A 21,988-nucleotide genomic window follows, 5' to 3' on the forward strand; every position below is an offset into this window, starting at 1 on the left:
TCTGCTGGCTGCACATTTGCCTCTGCAACCAGAGTCCATTGGGCACACCTGTGCAACCCCAGTTACAGTCAAGTTCTGCATACCCCCCCAGAAACCTCCTCCATTCTTATATCAATCAATTAAAAAAAAGTATACCAGGATATGATTTCCTGCCTATCTCTGCCACTTTCTGTATCTCAGTTTAGTTTTAGTCAAAGCAGAGGTAGAATATCGTAGTAGATAAGAGTATGAGCTGTGAAGCCAAACTGGGAGCTAGGTTTGTATGTCAGTGATGAACTATGAACCTGGGCCAAAATTACTTACAACACTCTCTGCATTTAGTTGCCTCATCTTTGGGAATATTAGTTACACACTGACTTTATTGGAATATTGAAAGTTTTAGCAGTCCAATAGTAAATGTTCCACACATGTTAGCTATTATCATGAACAAAACCCTACTGCATACAGTTAAAAGAACTTGGAGGGTTGAAGACACTAAGTGGCTTATACACAGTCACATCAGGTTGAATTAGCACAGATAATCTTATCAGCCAGCAACAAATACTTATTTGTATAAGTATTTGTTAATACTTTAACAAGTTAACCTGGCACTTGAGGACAGAGTGGCTGTGAAGGCAGATGTTCACTTACTGGACAGACAGACAGACAGACAGACAGGCTTCTCCTCTAAGCCTGAGAGCAGCAGGTTCTCCCACATCAGTGATTCTTTTGAGACCATAGAATTCTTTATTTCAGGGAAACCTGATGTAATATATACCACAGATGAAGTGGAATTTCTTCCCTAGGAGGGGCTGGGAGCTTGGCCTTCCTCCTGGGCAGCAGGCTGGTGGGTATCTGGAGGAAGCCAGTGGAAACTGCTTTCATACCATGGAACTTTCCACATTTTCCATACCACAGCAATTTCCTGGCAGTGCCTGGCTTGATGGCGTCAGGACTGGGGACACAGAATTAAACTCTCAAAAGAAATTTCTTTATATATCATAAGATGGGGCAAGATATCATTCATATCGATATAATTTAATTTTTTAAATGGACAAATTCAGCTATATGAAGATAAAACCATTTAAAGATTCTTTTGGTTGTAGATAGACACAATATCTTTATTGTATTTATTTTTTATTTGGTGCTGAGTATCAAACTCAGTGCCTCCCAGGTGCTAGGCGAGCACTCTATCACTGAGTCACAACCCCAGCCCCAATATAATTTAATTTCAACCCATTCATAAAGGTTTGATTCAATGCCACTGAAAATTTGAAATGTTTTTTTTGTAGCCACAGACACATTTTCACTTTCACCTATCATCAAACAGCTGCAAAACAAAAGCCCAAAAGGAATTATTTGTCAGTGATTTTGGTAACTGTATATTATGAGGAGGGAGGGCCCACTTCCATATCAATGTATTGTGTCACTTTATCTCTCACTGGAAATATAGTTCCAGGGTTGTCACAGACCCTCCTATCATGTCCCATTTACATTTAAATATGGAACACCAAGTTTACATTGATGACTTCCAAATGGGATCAAGACGTGACAGCCTTGTGAGACACCGTCACTTAATGGCAATTCTCCTGCAGCTGGCTTTCCAAGGCAGGACACCAGGGTGCCACACACACCACCAGCACTTACTAACACCAGTGACTCTGGAATTTGATGTAGGCTATCACATTTAGTCTGGATAACACCACTGTGAAGATATTTTATCCACAGAAGGAAGAAAGTTGGAAAAGTTAAACAACTTACTTGAAGCTTGTATTCAAATCCAGCTTATCCAGGCTCTGACACTTGTGCTTATTTTCCTGGGCATGCTTTCATGTCCTCTAATTACCTGGGATTCCAGAAATCCTGGGGTAGTTGGTTTCTACACCTTCTCCCAGAGCTTGGTTTGGAAGTCATTTGACAGTGGTTGTAATATCACATGTTTACAAGAGATAACTTCTTGCTGAAGTTGGAAGGGTTATTAACATATTATAATTATAAAATAATCTGTTTTTTTTAAAAACAGGTAATCATCCTAACAATGTTTTTGGAATGTATTGAACAATATTCCATATAAATTCTGAGTTTTATCAACATTTTGGTGTCATATATTCTTTGTTTTTAAACATAGCATAACGGAAGAGTTCAGTATATTTGTATGTTATAAATGTGAAGTGTCATAACAGGAATTGGTTCCTTGACATTGTTACTTTAAGATTATTTTGGTGGAGAGCTGAAAACATATTTCTTAATTGTGTTTGTATTTCTCTAGGCATCGTCCTTTATGGTATGTACTTTAACTTTCCAAGTAGTTAAATTATTATAATTAGATATGTTGCATTAATTCAAAATGGTTGAAGACATGACTAAAAAAAAAATCTTAATTAACCAGTTGGAATCGTTATCAATTCATGATCCAACCAGTTATAGTAGAATAATAGTACATTATATTCTGCTAATTGGAGTAACAGGAAATTTCTGGATTAGGTGCAACTATTGTTTATAATGTTGTGTTTAGTTGATGAAAGTAAACTTGTTTCTAAATTATTGTTGCATATTTTGTTCATGAGTACTTTTAAATTTATAATTCTTTCCCAATGACTCTTGGTTCCCTTTTAGCTCCACAAATTTGGAAATTCTACCATGTTTACAAAACATTTTAATTAATGAAGGATAAAAATCCTTTTTAGATGCAATTCAAAGTGGATGCACCTGGTTGGATTGTGTATGATTGTACTTTATTTGTGATGTGTGATTATGCATGAATTTAATTTCAAGCTATCATAATTGATAGTTATAGAAATGGGAATAAATATACATTTGCTATGAATGTAAATTTCTGAATTGTACCAGAATGAAGAGGTAAAATTCCAAAGGTATCATTTATCTCTGATATTATTTTCATCATTGTTATTCTTCCTTAAAAAAAAAAAACCTAGTTATATAACAAAGATTAACTTGGTGTTTACACAGAAAATCTATACAACCCATAAGCAGATCTCCAAAACTGAAACAGAAGGCTTGAAAAATATTTTTAAAGCAAAAGAAAAATCATTCAGTTGAACAGGAAGTTATCTGGTGGATTTACCTTCGTTAAAAACAAAACAAAACAAAAAAAGCAGTACTCTTCCATAACGGGATGTGCTACATGATCCCAAGGTAGTTCCCACCAGAACTGGAATCACATGAAGGGAAAGACAGAAAGCCTGAATCAATGTTTAAAGCCACAGAGGATGTTTAGCACAGTTAAGATTATGTATTAGAAAAGTTGAGAAAGATGATAGGGAACCCACAGTAAATCTGTTTATTCCCAAATGCAGTTGCAGCCACAGGTGTGGGATCAGTAGGACTACTTTCCATAGCATCCTACAGATGCACTCCTTGACCTGGACCACGGTAGGGGCGTGCTGCTTAGTCACTATGGATGCCTACTCCAGGACGAGATGAAGGGGGAATAGAGGCTACGTTGGGCAGTAACCTGGTGGACCAGAGGAGAAAATTGCAACGGGAAGTGAAGCATCCCTTGGATTTCCACCCAGAACATTTGATGCAAGACAAAGTTGCAGGCATGTTGCTGGCAGGATGAGGCTTCCTCCAGCGTGATGTCCTACTTTTGGCTTTGCAGATTGCTTTATTCTGGTCAAGTCATTCTTTAGAAACAGAGTCAAATATCATGGTCCTTCTTTTAGCAAGTATGGCTAGTAAGCAATCCACAGAAAGCATGGTTTTTGGTTTTTTTTTTTTTTGGTATACAATATTGAACTCAGGGGTGCTTTAGTTATGACTCAGCTACATCCCCATCCTTTTTATTTTTATTTTGAGACAGGGTCTTGCTAAATTGTTGAGGGTCTCAAAATATTGCCAATTCTGACCTCAAACTTTCTATCCTCTGTCTCAGCCTCCCTGGGATTATACCATGGGGCCACCATGTCTGGCATAAGCACAATTTCTAATTAGAATGTCAGCATCCTTGAAAGTGGTATTCTTAATTTACCTCTCTCTCTTTTCCTCACTTGAACTACGGTATATTTAATTATCTTTCATCATGAACCACCATTAATTTAGTGCTGAACAGTATGCCCCCTCACATCAAACCAGAGAAATACATCTTATTTACTATTCCCCTCTTTTTCTTTTTTTTTAAGTGGGGAAACTGAATTCAGAGAATTTGAATGACACATACTTTGTAAGTGGGAAATTCCCCACTTAGACTTTAGTGTTTTCTGCAAAGGGGTTGGCTGCTCTAAGAGTCCTTGACCTTGGAAACAAAGCGTTGTTTGAATGACAAAAGACTTACTTTTGTAAGGCACATATCTAATTTGTGTCTTATTAAGGGTCCTAATGTATGTTGCAGAATTTTTATGATAGTCTGGGTTTCTTTGTGGTTGGTAACTGCTGTCTGTATTCTATGATATTCTTAGATCCTAGTAATTTTAGAGAGTGTTTAAAAGGTGCAAAGTGATATGCCTGGAAAATTTGGTTTTATAGCTGCTAAGGTAGAGTCTCATGCCCCAAAACAATAGAATTCAAATATTTAACTCTGTCAGAGGCATTGTAAGTGTTGGATTTGAAAGTTAGATTTAAATGATTTCATTTGTTTATGACATATTTTCTCAAATCCATGAAGAGCTGCTCCTATTTACTCTGGAATTGAATGTTTCCTTTATTCATCTTCCTTTGATTCTCTTTGGAATCTGTTTCCCTGATATTTCTTTTGTGTTACACACCTAACCAGTAAGTACAATTTCACCTGTAAGTACAATTGAGAGGCAGATGTGCTTATTAGAATGTTAGAGCATTGTTACAAAAGGTATTGGGGGGCACGGTTTCATATTTATTTTTTTACATTGACATTGTTCAAACATGAGAGTCAATTTCTACTCTTTTAAGCTTCCAACTGAAAAACAATTACATATTTTAACTATTTTATCTAGAGACACTTCAAAATATTCTTACTCAAAAAAAAAATAACCCCCTTATTCACTCAAAAAAAATTCAATGGGGGACGGAGGGGGAAGCAAAACTCAGTGATAGGCACTTGCCTAGCATGTGTGAGACCCTGAGTTTAATCCCCAGCACCACATACACACACACACACCCAAAAGTTTAACATAAGCAAACTTTTCAATAACTCTGTTTTCATTACTCCTACTAGTTATTAAGCTGGGCTTTCATGTCTGATACCTGAGACATTTGTGAGATTATTGGTGTTTCTGTATTTTTGGCTTCTGTGTTAGTGTTCTCATACAAAAAACATAACACATATGCATATATGTGAAGGGGACAGGGGGAAGGAGAAAGGATTTACCCTAAAAAATTGCCTCGTGCGATTGGAGGCAACTTTAAAATCTGTAGGGTAGCCCAGCAGGCTGGAGACCCAGAGATGTAGTAGTCGAAATCTAAAGGCACCCTGCTGCCTGAATTCCCCCTTCTTCTGGGGAGATCAGTCTTCTTTTCAGGCCTTCAACTGAATGGAGGAGGCCCAGCCACATTATGAAGGATGAGCTCCTTAGAGTCTACTGATTTAAATGTTAATCCCATCTAAAATTATCTTCAAAGAATCATCAAAATAACATTTGACCAAATATCTGGGTATGATGGCCTAGCCGTGGAGAGCAAACTCAAGAGTTCATATAAAATCAGCCATCCCCGTTTCTTTGTTATCAAGAGTTTTCCTGCCTCTTCCTTTGTGGTCGCTATGTTGCTGAAGGCGTAACTTCTTTGAACCGTGCATTCTATACCTTCTGATTCATTGTGTTATATACTGAGAAGTCGGAACATGCAGTTTACTTACATTCCTCTTAAAGACTCAGCATAAAGGTGAGAGGGACTCACTTTCCAAAGAAAATGCAGGAGCTTCAGTAATGGCCTCCTGTCATTTCTTATTCCTCCTATTTTTTGGCTGATGGTTCTCCATTACAGTTAAGCTTGCAAGACTCATGACTCCCAGAAAAGTCAGATTACCAGTCTCTTCAAAAATATTGAAAGGTGCTGCTGTGCCTGCACCACAGTGAGCATCAGAAGGACTACGTATTTGGGGTCCCAGGGACTGTGGGTTGTCTTGAGTTTTCCTCTCTTTTCAATTCAGTGGGTTGGCCATGCCTAGTGTTGGTTTCCAAAAAAAACTAGAGAGTTTTGTTTTGTTTCATCAAACTTTATTTTGTTTAATTGGGTTTTTGAAGGCTTTAAGCTTCCTCGTGCATTGGGATCAGGACAAAGCTTTAAAAATGGAACCCAGGCCAAGTGTGGTAATGCACACCTGTAATCTCATCTATTCAGGAGACTGAGGCAGGAGGATCATAAGTTCAAGGCCAGCCTCAGCAACTCAATGAGCATCTATCAGGAACTTAGCAAGACCCCATCTCAAAAAAAAAAAAAATACAAAGGGCTGGGGATGTGGCTTAGTTTTAAAGCATCCCTAGGTTCTATCGCCAGTACCAAACAAACAAAAGCAGAACCCCAAAAGAGATCCATGGCCTTCCCATACCCAAGGTTAGGCCACCTTTGTGGGCCACTCAGCCCACTTTTCACCCACTGCCCATCTCCTGCTCTGGGAAGCCCTTCAGGACTTCTCATCACTAATTCTAGAAAAATCCACAAGCAGCTAGGTGCCGTGGCACACACCTGTAATCCCAGTGGCTCGGGAGGCTGAGGCAGGAGGATCATGAGTTCAAAGCCAGCCTCAGCAATAGCAAGGCACTAAGCAACTCAGTGAGACCCTGTCTCTAAATAAAATACAAAATAGGGCTGGGGATGTGGCTCAGTGGCTGAGTTCTCCTGAGTTCAATCCCCGGTACCAAAAACAAAAACAAAACCCCACACAGCTGACCTAGCCATGTTGGATTTGGGTTTTAAAGCATTCAAAGGGACTCTTTGGAAGGGACACTGTGCACATGTGAGACATCCTGCAGGGAGGGCACACCTTACTTCCAGTGTTCACATATCACATGGGTCTTTCCACAGATGGAGTGATCAACATGAGCATTCCCATCGTGCTGCCTGTCTCTACGGATGATAAGACACGGCTGGAAGGGTGCAGCAAGTTTGTCCTGACACATGGCGGACAAAGAGTGGCTATCATGCATGACCCTGAATTCTACGAGCATAGGAAAGAGGAGCACTGTTCCCGCGTGTGGGGGACCACATGTTCAAAACATCCCCATATCAAAGTAAGTTGTGAGATCTTTGGAAGGACTTTCCTGATCTATTTCAACCAAGAACAGAAATCATTCTTTTTAATTCCTTCATGGAGGAATCAATGGAAGAATGAGGTTCAATGGAAGAATGCTTTTCTAAGATTGGTTTTGCAAGCTTGGCTTTGGAAGATATTTTTAAAGGGGGATACAGAAATGTCTTTCTGTTTGAGATCCTTGAGACCTCAGATCCTCTAATGGTCACATCCTCAGCTAAATGGGAGTGTGTAGATAAATTAGTCTGGTGTCATGAGTGGAAATCATGATACCAGACTAAATTTGTGTAGTTATGCACAAACTCACCACTAGCCCTGTTCATCTTAAAAAAGATCAAGGAAAATATCTTCACACAGAACAAACCCAGTCAACCTCTGGAGAGTGAACTCAGAGTTCATGCTCTGTGGCCAGTGAGGGGGTCAAAGAACCTTTTCAGTAAACACAAATCAGCATAGTTAGTGGCCGAGTTCCCAGAGGAAGGTTAATACATTTTCATCAGTGTATATGTTCAAGATTGAAAAATGTGTTCCTCTGAGTAGGATCATTTATCATAAATGAACCTCCTCAGGTTCATTCACAACTTCTAACTGCTGCTGGGGGTGGGGGTGAGAGTGAGAGGGCATTATGGGATCTCCATTTCCCATAAATAAAAATATGTGAAATTGGATTCAGAAACCATTTCTCATCCAAGATAAACACATTAGGATGGAAAATGAAGAGAGAGAAATACTACTAATTTGACTTCTCAGATTCCCCAACTGGAATAACTTTCAGCAAGTTCCCAAGCTTCATCAAGAGCAGTTCAAGGCCCAGAGGCTCTAAGAAGCCTCCTGGTGGACAAAGTATGCTATCTTTCTGGACCTGTTTCTTCACTGACAAAAGAAAGGGCCAGGCAAAATAACTCTAAGGTTTCTTCCAGTCCCTTGACCCCAGAGAAAATTATGCTGCTGTTGTTCTCAGTTGTGAAATGCTCCAAGACAGAAAGGACATTTTCAAGGTCCCTGTTGTTAGATGTTATGCCAGGGCTCAGACCAAGGAAACAGATTTGGGATCCCAGCAGGTAGAAGAAGAGGCAGAATGCTGTTAGGATAGTAGACATGCTTTATTCAGAGGTGGAAACAGCCTCTAGCCTCCAGCTTCAGCCCCTAGCCAGTTGTACTTAGCTCCCTTTTTATATACAGTCCTAACAAAGAAGGCACACTGCCAACAGGTTACATCAATGGGCATGCTCACAAGCAAATGTTTACAACCTTGAGCATGTACACTGAATCAGAATGTTTCTGACCTTGGGCAGGGGTTGTCGCTCAGCGGTAGAGCATTCGCCTCGTATGAGCAAGACGCTAAGTTCAATCCTCAGCACCACATAAAAATAAATAAGTGAAATAAAGGTATCATGTCCAACTTAAAAAAAAAAAAAAAATATATATATATATATATATATATATATATATATATATATATATATATATAATGTTTCTGACCTTGACTACACCTTAACCATAACATAGCCAATTTATGGCCTTGGCTACATACTAAAAACATAACATAAAACATAACAGCCTGCCAAAAGCCTCAGCAAGGGAACCGAACTATGGCCCTTTTGGTCCTGTCCCAAGAGTGGCTCCAGGGAATTTCTTAATCCGAATGAAAGAGGGCACTGGCAAGCAAAGCAGCCTCTTCACTCACTGGATATAGCTAGCCACCCTCAAGATCAGCATCATTAGCCAGGTGCAATGGCTCATGCCTGTAATCCCAGTAACCCAGGAGACTGAGGCAGGAGGATTGCAAGTTCAAGGCCAGCTAGGGCAATTTAGCAAGAACCTGTCTCAAAATAATGATGATGATGACGATAAAGGGTAAAAGGGCTGAGAATGTAGCTCAGTGGTAAAGCATCTTTGAGTTCAATACCCAGCATTAGGGGAGGAAAAAACAATAAGAATCTTCAACCTTAATGCATATCTAGATCAAATACATTTACACGGTTTTTCTCAAAGAGGCTGCCAGACAGTTCTTGTAATTTCTGAATACTGACTTAGAGCTGTTTGAGGAATATTTTGTTCTAGGCTTCAAATATATTTCTGGTCATTTCTTTCCTGATCCTAATCATATGGGTTTGGGATCTTATCTTTGCCCAGTGACCCAAAGAATAACGGCTTTTCATTATGGCAGATCAGATATTTCTATTCTTTAGGTCTAACATCCACATACACATGACTTGCACTTAAAAAAAAAACAAACCCTCAGGAAGCTCTTGGGTGATCTTAAGTGATTATGTCTTTCATCTTGTCTTGCTGATGTATGTCAGCAGTTGGAGTAAGAATTAGAAGCCAAGGAGTGCTATCGCGACTTTGACAATATTGTCAGTGACTCTGTACCATTAGATCGTTAGAGAGACTCTATAAACATTCTCAGTGAGATAATGGTGAGAAATGGGCCATGGATAACCAGAGAAAGAAAGCCACTCATCCGGTATACACTACCCTTGGGTTGTTGCATTTACCAGACACACAAGAATTTTATTGGAAAACACAAACACTGGTTTTATTGGGAAAAAAGCTCTTCGCTGTGCATTTTTTTTTTTTAGCTGCCTGGAACTCAGTCATACTTTAGCATCATTTTTTTTTAGAACCCTAAACCTCCAAAAGTTGTTACTCCCAAAAGTAATCATAGGACTTGTATTTCCATGTGGCACTGGGAATGGCATTTTCTTTATGTCACCAAGGACAGTCTGTCTGTTCCCATAGCTCCTCATTGATGACACTCCTGACGGTCGATTCAAGGACTCTGTTGAGTCACTATGAAACCATGTGACATGATCCCAGATGAAATCATGAGGAAGAGCCGGTGAAACTTGTAAAAATAACGCTTGGAGAAACCCAGATGCCTTTCATCCATAGCTCTCAAAGCCTTTCCAGGCAGTAATTATTTCTCACAATGCTCTTGTGAAGTAGGAAAAAAAAAATCATTTCTTTCATTTTATAGATGTAGAAACTAAGAGAACAAAGTGTGACTTCCCAGTGAAGGATAGGAAAAAGAGGTCATAATTATGTCCTTTAACTCCACAATACAGACCAGAAGTTCAGTTCTATCAATAGCATTACCTGGGCAGCTTTAAAAATTACCCATGATGGGATCCCAGTCTCACTGATTCTGATTAAATTGGCTTTGGATCAGTCCTGGTCCTGGGAGGTTTTAAATCTCACCATGATTTGAATGTGCTGAGAACCACTTCAGTAGATAATTACCTGGAGCTGTTTCCTATGACTTCACCTGGATATATCGAAGAACACCCCAAACTCAACATGCTCATCCTCTCCCCAGATTTGTTCCCCCTCATGTGTCCCTTATCTCACCAACAGCCCCACCATCCAAATGGTGATCTATAACCAAAACCTGGGTGTCGTTCTTGCTTCTTACTTCTCCTCTTGCTCATTCAACCACAAAGTTCTGCCTCCCAGGTATTACTTAAATTTATTCACTCCTGTTTCAGTTTGGGCCAGGACATTTCATTTCTTCCCTATCCCTCTAATCTATTCTTCAGCCAGAGTGAACTGTTCAGACTTTATTTGAGAACCCCTTTGCAAAGATGGGACTTATCTCTTAGCCTTTCACCACTGCCACTCAGCACATCTTCTGGTCAGTAAATGATACCCTCTCTTACTTCTGCACATGCTCATTCCCTCAGCGTAGGACACTGTCCACTCCTGCCTCTTCATCTTATTCCCTCCTTTAAGAAAGTCAGCCCTAACGCACATGACACATAAGCATGAATAAATGCCTTCTGAATACTCCCAGAGCAATTTGTACTTGTCCTGCCCACACCTCTGACAGGTACTACTGAAGGTGAGGCTGAAACAGGAAGCAGTGGGCCACTGATTAGAGGCATTGGGTGTGGTGGAAAGAAAAGCCCTGGTTTGTAAAAATCCTAGACTTGGATTCTGGCTTTGGTAAGACAGCTGTGTGCCCTTGAACTATGCTACTTTCCCTCCACAAAACTGCCTTCCTACCTGAAAATGAAGACATTAGATCCTCATGATTTCCAGGTCCCTTAAAACTCCAGATTCCATGACTATGATAGACACTGCAGAACAGAATGTATATCCCCCACTTGTATCATGTTGGTTTTTCTTCTCAGTTCTTTTCTTTGAACCCCTTCCATCATGACCACATTTGTGGCCTTATTTTCCTGAGCCTACTATTTCTTTTTCTACTCTCTCTTCTTTTTTCATTCTGGCCTCTGCAGCTTCTCACTCTCAGCTGTTCCTCTCCTTTCAGTTTGCCCACTCCCTTGCCTTCTTCCTCTCCTTGCCCTCTCTGGGCCCATTCTATTTGCCACGGCTTTCTTAGTCTTTGCTCCAGTGCTTGAACTCATTATCTCCTCCTTTATGCATTCTTCTTGCCTGTGATTCCAAACCCAATTCCTCTTTCACCACTCCACCAGACTTGCTAAGCCTGATCCTCATTCTTCTGGGTGCATCCAGTTTTGCAAATCCCCTGGCTGTGGGCCTCCTACTCCCTTTGGCAGGAGGCTTGAGAGGGAGTGGGAACTTATAGGCCACAAGCACTGGACCTCCCTTCCTGACAGCTGGACCCAGTCTGGGGATAGTTGGAACACCGCAGAGAGGGCATTGCCCTTGCAGTCATTCTGCCCCATCCTAGAAATGCCAATGTCACACTTTCAACACTGCTCATCAGACTGGCTTTCAGGCTGGGTGGTAAATGAAGTCAGCGTCTTCAATAGAGCAATGCAGTGCAGGGAGGACCCCTAGAGTCCAGATGAGCTACTGCACCACAGGGATTTGGGGTCTTAATTTGAAAATTTTATTGGTTGTCTAAGTTTAAGCAATGAGGACAAAGTTATATATAGTTATGGGTGTTTGAAAATATTCTTTTAAATAATTTGCCTGAGTACAGGGCTTACAAAGGGGGCCATGAAAACAGAACCAAATACCTTGCCCAATTACCCTTGCTCTACCCCAGTTTTCTCATTTGCAATGCTATTGACATTTGGGGTCAGATAATTCTTTATTGGTGCATGGAGGAAGGTGGGCAGCTGTCCCATGCAGCTCAGGATATATAGTAGCATCCTTATCCTTTACACACTGGATGTCAATAGCATACTTTCTCCTAGTTTAAATGTGGCAATCACTAATGCCTGTCAAATGTCACCATGAGCAAAATATTGAGAACCACCACTTGCTCACCTCAACCCCATTCCCTGGACTCCTCTGGGATGCAGGTCATTGTAAACCCCAATATCTGGCCATAACAGCAAGGTTCAAGGAACACTCCACTACTACCTTTGTGCCTTCCTACTAGGTGTTGTTTTTTTAATTTCATTTTTTTTTTCTCCCAGACAGGCTGTCACTGAGTTGCCCAAATAGACCTTACACTTGGATCCTCTGGACTCAGCCTCTGAGCAGCTTTCAGCAACCTTTTAAATCAATCATCTTTCTTTTGCTCACTGCACCTCCTCCTATATTAATATTTCAGATGGACAAGTTGTCCTTATATAGATGTAATCATTCAGTGGTTGTCTCTTTGCTACTGGCTTATTTCACTCACCAGAATGTCCTCCAGGTTCATCCATGTTGTAGCATTTAACAGGATGTTTTTTCCTCTTGAAGGCTAATGATATTCCATTGTAAGTGTATACCACATTTTATTGATCCAGTCATCCACTGGTGAACATTTGGTTTGCTTCCACCTCTTGGCCATTGTGAATAGTTGCTGAGCAACATCTCTTCAAGACCCTCTCAGTCCTGTGAAGTGGCACGGACCTGTAGCCACTCAGGAGGCAGAAACCAAAGATTCTCTAAATTGCTCAGGGCCTCGCTAAGTTGCTGAGGCTGGCTTTGAACTTGTGATCTTCCTGCCTTAGTCTCCTGAGTCCCTGAAATTACAGGCGTACGCCACCACGCCCAGCTGTTGACCATTTTTTAATGCACACAAGTTTTTAAATTTGAAGTAATCCCATTTGTCTACTTTTGCTTTTTTGCCTGTGCTTTTCTGGTTCCATACGCAAGAAATCACTACTGAATTCCTTGTTTCTCCCTACATTTTTACCTAAGAGTTTTGTAGTTTTAGGTATTACATGTATGTCTTTAATCCATTTTGAGTTAAGTTCTGTTTATGGTGTAAGATAAGTGTCCAACTGCTTTCTTCTGCATATGGTTAATCAGTTTCCCCAATGCATTTTTCTGTTCTTTTTAGTTATACATGACAGCTGAATGCACTTTGACATATTATACATATATGAAGTACAACTTCCCATTCTTCTGGTTGTATGTGATGTGGAGTTACACTGGTTGTTTATTCATATATGAACATTGGAAAGTTATGTCTGATTCATTCTACTGTCTTGTTCTACTACCTGTTCCCATTTTCCCCCTTTCCCTTCATTCCCCTTTGTCTAATTCAAAGTACTCTATTCTTCCCTGTCTCCCTCTACCCTGATTGTGAGTTAGCATCGGCATATCAAAGAAAGCATTCGGCCTTTAGTTTGTTGGTATTGGCTTATTTCACTTAGCATGATAGTCTCCAGTTCCACCCATTTACTGGCAAATGCTATAATTTTGTTTCTCTTTATGACTGAGTAATATTCCATTGTGTATATATACCACATTTTCTTATTTATCTGTGGAAGGGTTCCATAGTTTAGCAATTGTGAATTGAGCTGCTATAACATTGATGTGGCTGCTTCACTGTAGTATGCTGATTTTAGGTCCTTTGGGTGCCTATCAAGGAATGGGATAACTGGGTCAAAGTGTTCCATTCCAAGTTTTCTGAGGAATCTCCATACTGCTTTCCAGAGTGGTTGCACCAATTTGCAGTCCCACCAGCAATATATGAGTGTGCCTTTTCCCCAGTGCATTTGTTGAAAGGACTGTCCTTTCTCCCAGAGTGATCCTGATGTCCTTAATGAAGATCATTGAGAAAATGGGGTTTTAGTGAACCGTCTATGTCTAGCCTGCCATGCAGACTTTGCTACATTTTGCTGCTCTTTGGTGATTTAATTTTAAAGTGGATTTAAGTGAAGGAAGCTTCATCTTTTGAGAGTTTCCTTAGAAATTATGCTAAACAATAATTAACTGGTAGAAAACAACTTGTCTGATTCCCCCCCCCAGGGCCTCTATTTTGGGTCCTTACTAGAAATAGTCCAAGATACATCAGACTGTAGGAGCAGTATGCTAGAAGTGGTTCCCAAACCCTGGAGTTGTCCATGAGCTAGCCAGAGAATCTCCAAGCATAAAATTATGCTCATGATACAAAGACTGTGTATCTGTGTTGACAGTTGCACAGTTGATATAAAAGCAACCATGCATAAAACTGGCACCTTAGACTCTAAATGGTGACAGCTAACTAGATGCATGGTCATTATACTCTCCATCAACATGAGCTTGCATAAAAAAAAAAAAACTTCAATTAAGAATGTTCTTTAATTTTTATTAGTTATTGATGGACTTTTATTTATTTATTTATTTATACGTGGTGCTGAGAATCAAACCCAGTGCCTCACACATGCTAGGCAAGTGCTCTACCACTGAGCCACAACCCCAGCCCCAAGAATGTTATTTTTTTTTTTTTTTAATTTTTTATTGTTGGTTGTTCAAAACATTACATAGTTCTTGACATATCATATTTCACACTTTGATTCAAGTGGGTTATGAACTCCCATTTTTACCCCATATACAGATTGCAGAATCACATCAGTTACACATCCATTGATTTACATATTGCCCCAAGAATGTTCTTGATGAAGCTCTAAAAATGATTATTAAATCTTGACCTGAATTCATGTCTCTCTCACATCCTGTTACAAAAAGAGAAGTACACATTAAAGTACTTCCACTGCATATACTAACATACAATGGTTAGCTTAAGGAAAAAGTACTTGTATGATTGAGCTACAAGTGAAGTTAGATGCTTTTTTTGTTTATGGTTTTGTTCTTTATGAAATAGCTTTTTAAAAAAAATACTGGAAATTGAATCCAGGGGCAGTTAACCACTGAACCACATCCTCACCCCTTATTTATATATTTATTTTTTTATTTTTATTTTTTGTAATATTTAGAGACAGGGTCTCACTGAGTTGCTTAGCAACTTATTTTTGTTGAAGCTGACTTTGAACCCACGATCCTCCTGCCTCAGCTTCCTGAGCCACTGGGAGTATAGGCATACACCACCTGCCCAGCTCCCTTTTTATTTTTTATTTTGAGACAGAGTCTGACTAAGTTGCCGAGGCTGGTTTTGAACTTGCAATCTTGCCTCAACCTCCAGAGCTATGGTGATTACAGCCATGTGCCCAGCATGAAACATCATTTTTACTTAAAAGAATAGGTGAAAAACTGTGGTTATTCAGAGTTGCTTATTTGGCAGATCTTTTCAAAATGAACAAAGTCCTGTCACAATCAAGAGTATTAGTTGCTTACGATTAATCTTTCAAGCAAAAAAAGGTTTTTTTGTAAAATGTGTATTCACTGCCATGAGTTAGGCAGCTTCACAGTTCTTAGAAAAATTTCTGGTAAGAACAGCAGTAATATTAACAAATGTGTGTGTTTTTAAAAATTCTATAATAAACCATGTCAGCATTGGAAGACTTAAAAATTTAGTGAATTCTGGTGTCCTTCAACAGATGAGTGGATAAAGAAAATGTGGTACAAAAACACAATGGAAATATTACTCAGCCATAAAGAAGAATGAGATTATGGCATGTGCCAGTAAATGGATGGAACTGGAGATTATCATGCTAAGTGAAATAAGCCAATCCCCACAAAAAAATGAAAGCCAAAGGTTCTCTGTGATATGGGGATGCTGACTCACAATAAGTGGGGGTGAGAAGTAAAGGTTCACCAGATTGGATGAGAAGGAGAGTGTCAGGGGGAGGGATGGGGGATGGGAATGGGAAAAACAGTAGAATGAATCAGACAGAACTTTCCTGTGTTCATATATGAATACACAACCATTGTAACTCAACATTATTACAACCACAAAAATGGGAAGTTATATGATATGTCAAAATACATTTTACTGTCATGTATAACTAAAAAGAACAACATAAAAACTCAGTGAATCAATATTTTCTAGTTGACCAATATGTTATATTACACAATCATTCATGGGTAAAAGATTCATTCAAAGCATAGTGGATTTTTAATGTAATGAAATATGAAAAGTGCATAGAAAAAGTGTCAGATCTTACAGTGCAGCTTACTTTTAAAAAAACTAGCATTTATCATATTTTGGTGTAGTGTCAAAAAGGAATATCTACAATTATATAAAAAAGCTATCAAGGGGCTGGGTTTGTGGCTCAGTGGTAGAGCACTGGGTTTTCTTTATATACTTCAGCCCAAACAACATATTGCCACAGATTAAATGCAGAAGTAAGTATGAAAAGCCAGCAGTCCTCTGTTAAGTCAGATAAAGAGATTTGTAGACATGTAAAATAATGCTATACACCCTGAGGGTTTTAGGGGAAGGGAGGGGAATAATAGGATTTTTTTGGCTAAAAATGTTATTTATGTTAATGTGTAATAGATATATTAATGTTCATTTTAAATTAATTCATAACTATTTTCAAAGTTTCTCAGTTTTCATTTCTAATATGGAAAATGATGATAAATATAATCCACATAAAGGAAAGCTTTTGTACAGTCCCCACTAATTTTTTTTCCATCCTGCAGACTGAACCCAGGAGCACTTTATCATTGAGCTACGACTCCAGTCCTTTTAATTTTTAAATTTTGAGTCAGGGTCTGGCTAAGTAAATGAGGGTCTTGCTGAACTGCCAAGGCTGGCTTTAAACGTGTGGCCCTCTGCCTTGGCTTCTGAAGTCTCTGGGATTACAGGTGTGTACCACCCACCTGGCTTCATTTTTAAGAGCAAAGGAAGCCAAAAGACCAAAAAGTTTGATAAATAATGTGTTAAGAATGCTGAAGAATTGAAGGCAGCTCTTCATCCCAAGACTAATCCAAAAAGGAGGGAAAAGTTCAAATAAAATAGAAATCAATATTCATCCTGAACAACTTTAATCATGTTCTTTCTAGATGGTGATGGAAAGTGGGGATTGGCTGGTTGGTGGAGACCTTCAGGTGCTGGAGAGAATAAGATGGAATGACGGGCTGGACCAATACCGTCTGACACCTCTGGAGCTCAAACAGAAATGTAAAGAAATGAATGCTGGTATGTAAACTGCTTTGAGTGCATTTGTTAGTACTGCCTACCATAGTCTGATAAAAGAATTAAAGATATCAGGAATCAGTATTTTAAAATGAAAACATCTGGTATTAGGCCTGTAATCCCAGCTATTCCAGAGGCTGAGGCAGGAGGATAGAAAGTTTAAGGCCAGCCTCAGTGATTTAAACAATGTCCTAAACAACTAAGCAAGAACTGTTCTCAGAATAAAAAAAAAAATAGCTGGGCACGGTGACACGTACCTATGATACCAGTGGCTCAGGAGGCTGAGGCAGGAGGATCTCGTATTCAAGGCCAGCCTCAGCAAAATCGAGGTGCTAAGCAACTCAGACACTATCTCTAAATAAAATACAAATAAAATATAAAATACAAAGTGGAGATGTGGCTCAGTGGTTAAGTGCCCCTGAATTCAATCCCCAGTACCAAAAAATTTAAAAAAATAAAAGGAGCTAGGGATGTAGCCCAGTTTTTATAAAGCGACTCTGGGTTCAATTCCCAGTACCAAAATAAATAAGTAAATAAACAGAAATAAAATAAAATGAAAATATCTATAGGTATATCTATGATATAGAAACAGTTCAAATTTGTAGTCTATTCATATGCTGGAACACTATACAGTAGTTAGAAATATGCACAGACACAGAAAGATACCTAAAATGTATTAAGTAAAAGAGCAAATTGCAGAACAATATGTACAGCACAATCATATTTTGGAAGAAAAAAAATCATTTTTAAAACCCTAACCTGTGTATATAAAAGCAGAAAAGTTTCTGGGGTAATATGGCACCAAACAGCAGATAACAGCAACTACCTACCTCTTGGGGATGGAGTTGGACTAAGGAGAAGGGAAGATTGTAATTCTTTATACATTTTGAAAAAGAGAAGGAAAAGTAATGATAGAATTATGAATGATTGTTATATTCTAGATATATATTAACTATATTTCACCACCAGAAAGAGAGTAAAGCTCTCAGAAGTCTATCATTGTGTGGAGTAGGTTTTAAGCTTTCTTTAAAACTACTTTAAAATGATGGTCAAGTCTTTTTTTTTTTTTGGTGGCACTGGGGACCAAACCCAAGGGTGCTCTACCATTGAGCTACATCTCCAGACCTTTTTCTTTTTTATTTTGAGACAGGTTCTCACTAAGCTGCTGAAGGCAGCCTTGAACTTTCAGTCCTTCTGTCTCAGCCTACTGAGTCATTGGGTTTAGATGTGCACTAAAGTAGTATTTATATCTGTAGATTATTGCGCCATGCATGGGCCCCAGGAAATGTTCTTCCTTATTATTCATCTCCTGGGGAAACAGGACTAGAGCAAGAGCACTGATTAACACTGATTCTTCCTGAGCCTTGGTTGCAGTAAAGGCCCTGCAAAAAAATGTGTTCAGCCAGGCACAGTAGTGAATGCCTAGAATCCCAGCATCTCTGGAGGCCGAGACAGGAGGATGGCAAATTTAAAGCCAGCCTCAGCAAGTTAGTGAGGCCCTAAGCAACTCAGACAGACCCTGTCTCTAAATAAAATATAAAAAAGAGCTGAGGATGTGGCTCAATGGTTAAGTGCCCTTGGGTTCAATCCCCAGTTCAAAAAAAAAAAAAAAAAGTGTTCATTCCTGAGCCTCCCTTAATGGCTTCCTGTCTGCATCCTCTCATTGTCTAAGCAATCTTGCATTGATTGGTGGGGTTTGATTAACACTCCTGATGGCCAGGCATATTCTCCAGCTGATAGGCAAAAGCAAGTGGATGTAATGAATACACTGAACCATAAACATAGCTTTTTCTTTCCTGTCTGTTCTTATGGACAAGAAACAGTGCATTTCTTTGACCTTGACTTTTCTGCTTTTCTCTCCCAGATGCAGTGTTTGCCTTCCAGTTGCGCAATCCCGTCCACAATGGTCATGCTCTGTTGATGCAGGACACTCGTCGCCGGCTCCTGGAGAGGGGCTACAAACACCCAGTTCTCCTGCTCCACCCTCTGGGGGGCTGGACCAAGGATGATGATGTGCCTCTGGACTGGCGGATGAAACAGCATGCTGCTGTGCTTGAGGAAGGGGTCCTGGACCCCAAATCAACCATTGTTGCTATCTTTCCATCTCCTATGTTATATGCCGGCCCCACAGAGGTGAGCAATCCCTGAGCTGGGCAATTAGATCAGGACGCAGGCTCAAACTGTGTATCTAGAAGAGTGAATGAGTCTGTGATTCTTTTTCTCTTCCTCATGAGCAAATTCTGGTCTCTTTGTCCAGTTTAACAATGTGGCCATTTTGTATTTGTAAAAATGCTAGAAACATCAAGCCAAACCTATTATATATTGCCTCTGAGAATATGGAGGCTGGCTTGTGAACCAGATAGGTAATGGAGCTCATCTGGGTTATTGGACAAGTTGTATGTAGCCTAATATTCAATCATCATAAATGATTCAACATGCCCAGTGAGCCTCTTAGAAGGGAGAGGATGTCCTTAAAAGATAAATGTCAGGCTGGGGATGTAGCTCAGTTGGTAGAGTGCTTGCCTGCATGTACAGGGACCTGGGTTTAATCCTCAGCACCACACATACACACAAAAATGGTAAATGTCTCCCTTTTATCCTAACCCAGTGAGCCTATCAGGGATCTTCTTTGTCCTACTGCACCAGCAGTGTAATGTTTGAAGAAGTCTGAAAGAAGTATGATGAAAGTCTCAACCTTTGAGCTGCCCCAAACTGAAGTTCATGAATTCTCTTAAATCTCCATCCTTTGTATTTCTATCTGGGCTTTAGAGAGGGCAGTGTTCTGTTGAACTGGAATCAATGTTTGCTTGTGAAAGGTAATTATTAGCTCATGTTGGAGTCTGTAATTTCCTTTAAACTGTGATTTAGCCAAATAAGGAAGGACGGGATAGCAAAGTTTATAGTTTTTGTAGGTCAGTAGATCTGAGTGTTCCTAGTCTGCTGTCCTGTTTGGAGAAGAGATGAGGAAATACATCCTTGAGTTCTAAGGAGGGAATTCATATGATCCTTTCTTTTGTTTTGCCTTTTTAAAAATTTGTTCTTTTTAGTTATACATGACAGTAGAATGTATTTTAACATTTAGACATGGAGTATAACTTCCTATTCTTGTGGCTGTACACGCTGTGGAGTTACATTGGTTGTGAATTCATATATGAATGTAGGCAAGTAATGTCCTATTCATTCTACTGCCTTACCCATTCCCATTCCCTCTTCCTTCCCACGGTCCAATCTGGTGAACCTCTACTCCTCCCTACACAACCCCTTCTATTGTGAGTCAGCATCCACCTATCAGACAAAACATTTGGCCTTTGATTTTTTTTTTTTTTTGGGGGGGGGATTGGCTTATTTCACTGGGCATCATAAACTCCAGTTCCATCCATTTACTGGCAAATTCCATAATTTCATTTTTATTTATAGATGAGTAATATTCCATCGTGTATATATACATTTTCTTTTTCCATTCATCTATTGAAGGATACCTAGGTCAGTTCCATAGCTCAGCTATTGTGAATTGAGCTGCTATGAATATTGATGTGGCCATGTCACTACAGTATGCTGATTTTAGATCCTTTGGGTATTATGTGATTCTTTTCTTTGAAGCTCCTATTGAACCCAACAGAACCAAGCATGAAGAAGAGAGCACAGTCTTAGTTAGGACTGGCTTTCTTGCAACTTTTAGGTGACCAGTATTACTGAACTACTTTTAAAGCAGAGACCCATAGACCTGGCCTGTGGTGACCATCATGTCCTTTATATGATGTTTCCTAGGTCCAGTGGCACTGCAGGGCCCGGATGATTGCAGGGGCCAACTTCTACATCGTGGGCAGGGATCCTGCAGGAATGCCCCACCCTGAGACCAAGAAGGACCTGTATGAACCCACTCATGGGGGGAAGGTCTTGAGCATGGCCCCTGGCCTCACCTCTGTGGAAATCATTCCATTCCGAGTGGCTGCCTACAATAAGGCTAAAAAAGCCATGGACTTCTATGATCCAACAAGGTAGGTTTCCAGAGAAAAACTAGTCAAAATCTTTATGACTGGAATGATGAGACAAAATTTTGGCCCTTTGGGAAACTCTCCAGCACATTTGCACACGCTCCCCGTTAGAATGAAGTCTCTTTGGAGTCAAAACTTGGTCTTGGACATTTTTTTTTTTTTTATCTCCTAAAGTTGCAGCACAGTCTCATGCACATAGTAAATGGTCCATAAATATTTCTTTCAAGGACTGGGTTGTAGCTCAGTGGTAGCACACTGGCATAGCATGCATGAGACTCTTTTGAATTCAATCCCCAGCTCCACAATATATATATATATTTTTCTTTCTCAACATGTCTGCTTTCAGCATGCACCAAATACTTAGGACATTAAGGGCGGGGGGCAACATAGAAAAAGATTTCAATGAGTATTTATGATGCACTCATTCCCCAGGCTGAGAGCCCACAGAACTAGGCAGAAAAATAGAAAACAGTCCTGGGCCTGAAGACACTTCTCACAATAGAGTAGGTGACAGTAAATATTGAATACATAGTTGCCATGATTTCCTTTTTCCTCTGCCAAGTTCCTGAACTGAAGATTTAGTGAACTGATCATTTTCAAAAATGCAACATTTTACAGAAAGGAAAATAATGTGGGTGTATAAACCCA

General features: G+C 39.7%; 1 protein-coding gene across 4 annotated transcripts in view; it reads left to right on the forward strand.

The window, feature by feature from the left end:
* The window catches only part of Papss2 (3'-phosphoadenosine 5'-phosphosulfate synthase 2), a 100,421-nt gene that overhangs the window by 76,531 nt on the left and 1,902 nt on the right, over positions 1–21,988 (forward strand). For 3 of the 4 annotated variants that reach the window (XM_058583230.1, XM_046456811.1, XM_046456808.2), the window contains exons 8-12: positions 2,249–2,263; positions 6,940–7,145; positions 17,213–17,348; positions 19,210–19,478; positions 21,114–21,343. In XM_058583230.1, coding sequence (XP_058439213.1) covers positions 2,249–2,263; positions 6,940–7,145; positions 17,213–17,348; positions 19,210–19,478; positions 21,114–21,343 — 856 coding nt within the window. The remainder of the gene's footprint in view (positions 1–2,248; positions 2,264–6,939; positions 7,146–17,212; positions 17,349–19,209; positions 19,479–21,113; positions 21,344–21,988) is intronic. The other variant, XM_058583231.1, reaches the window with a different exon arrangement.

The sequence above is a fragment of the Marmota monax genome, unplaced genomic scaffold (genome assembly GCF_021218885.2).
Source record: "Marmota monax isolate L192 unplaced genomic scaffold, Marmota_monax_Labrador192_F-V1.1 WCK01_AAM20220418_F8-fsc00166, whole genome shotgun sequence".
NCBI classification, from domain to species: domain Eukaryota; kingdom Metazoa; phylum Chordata; class Mammalia; order Rodentia; family Sciuridae; genus Marmota; species Marmota monax.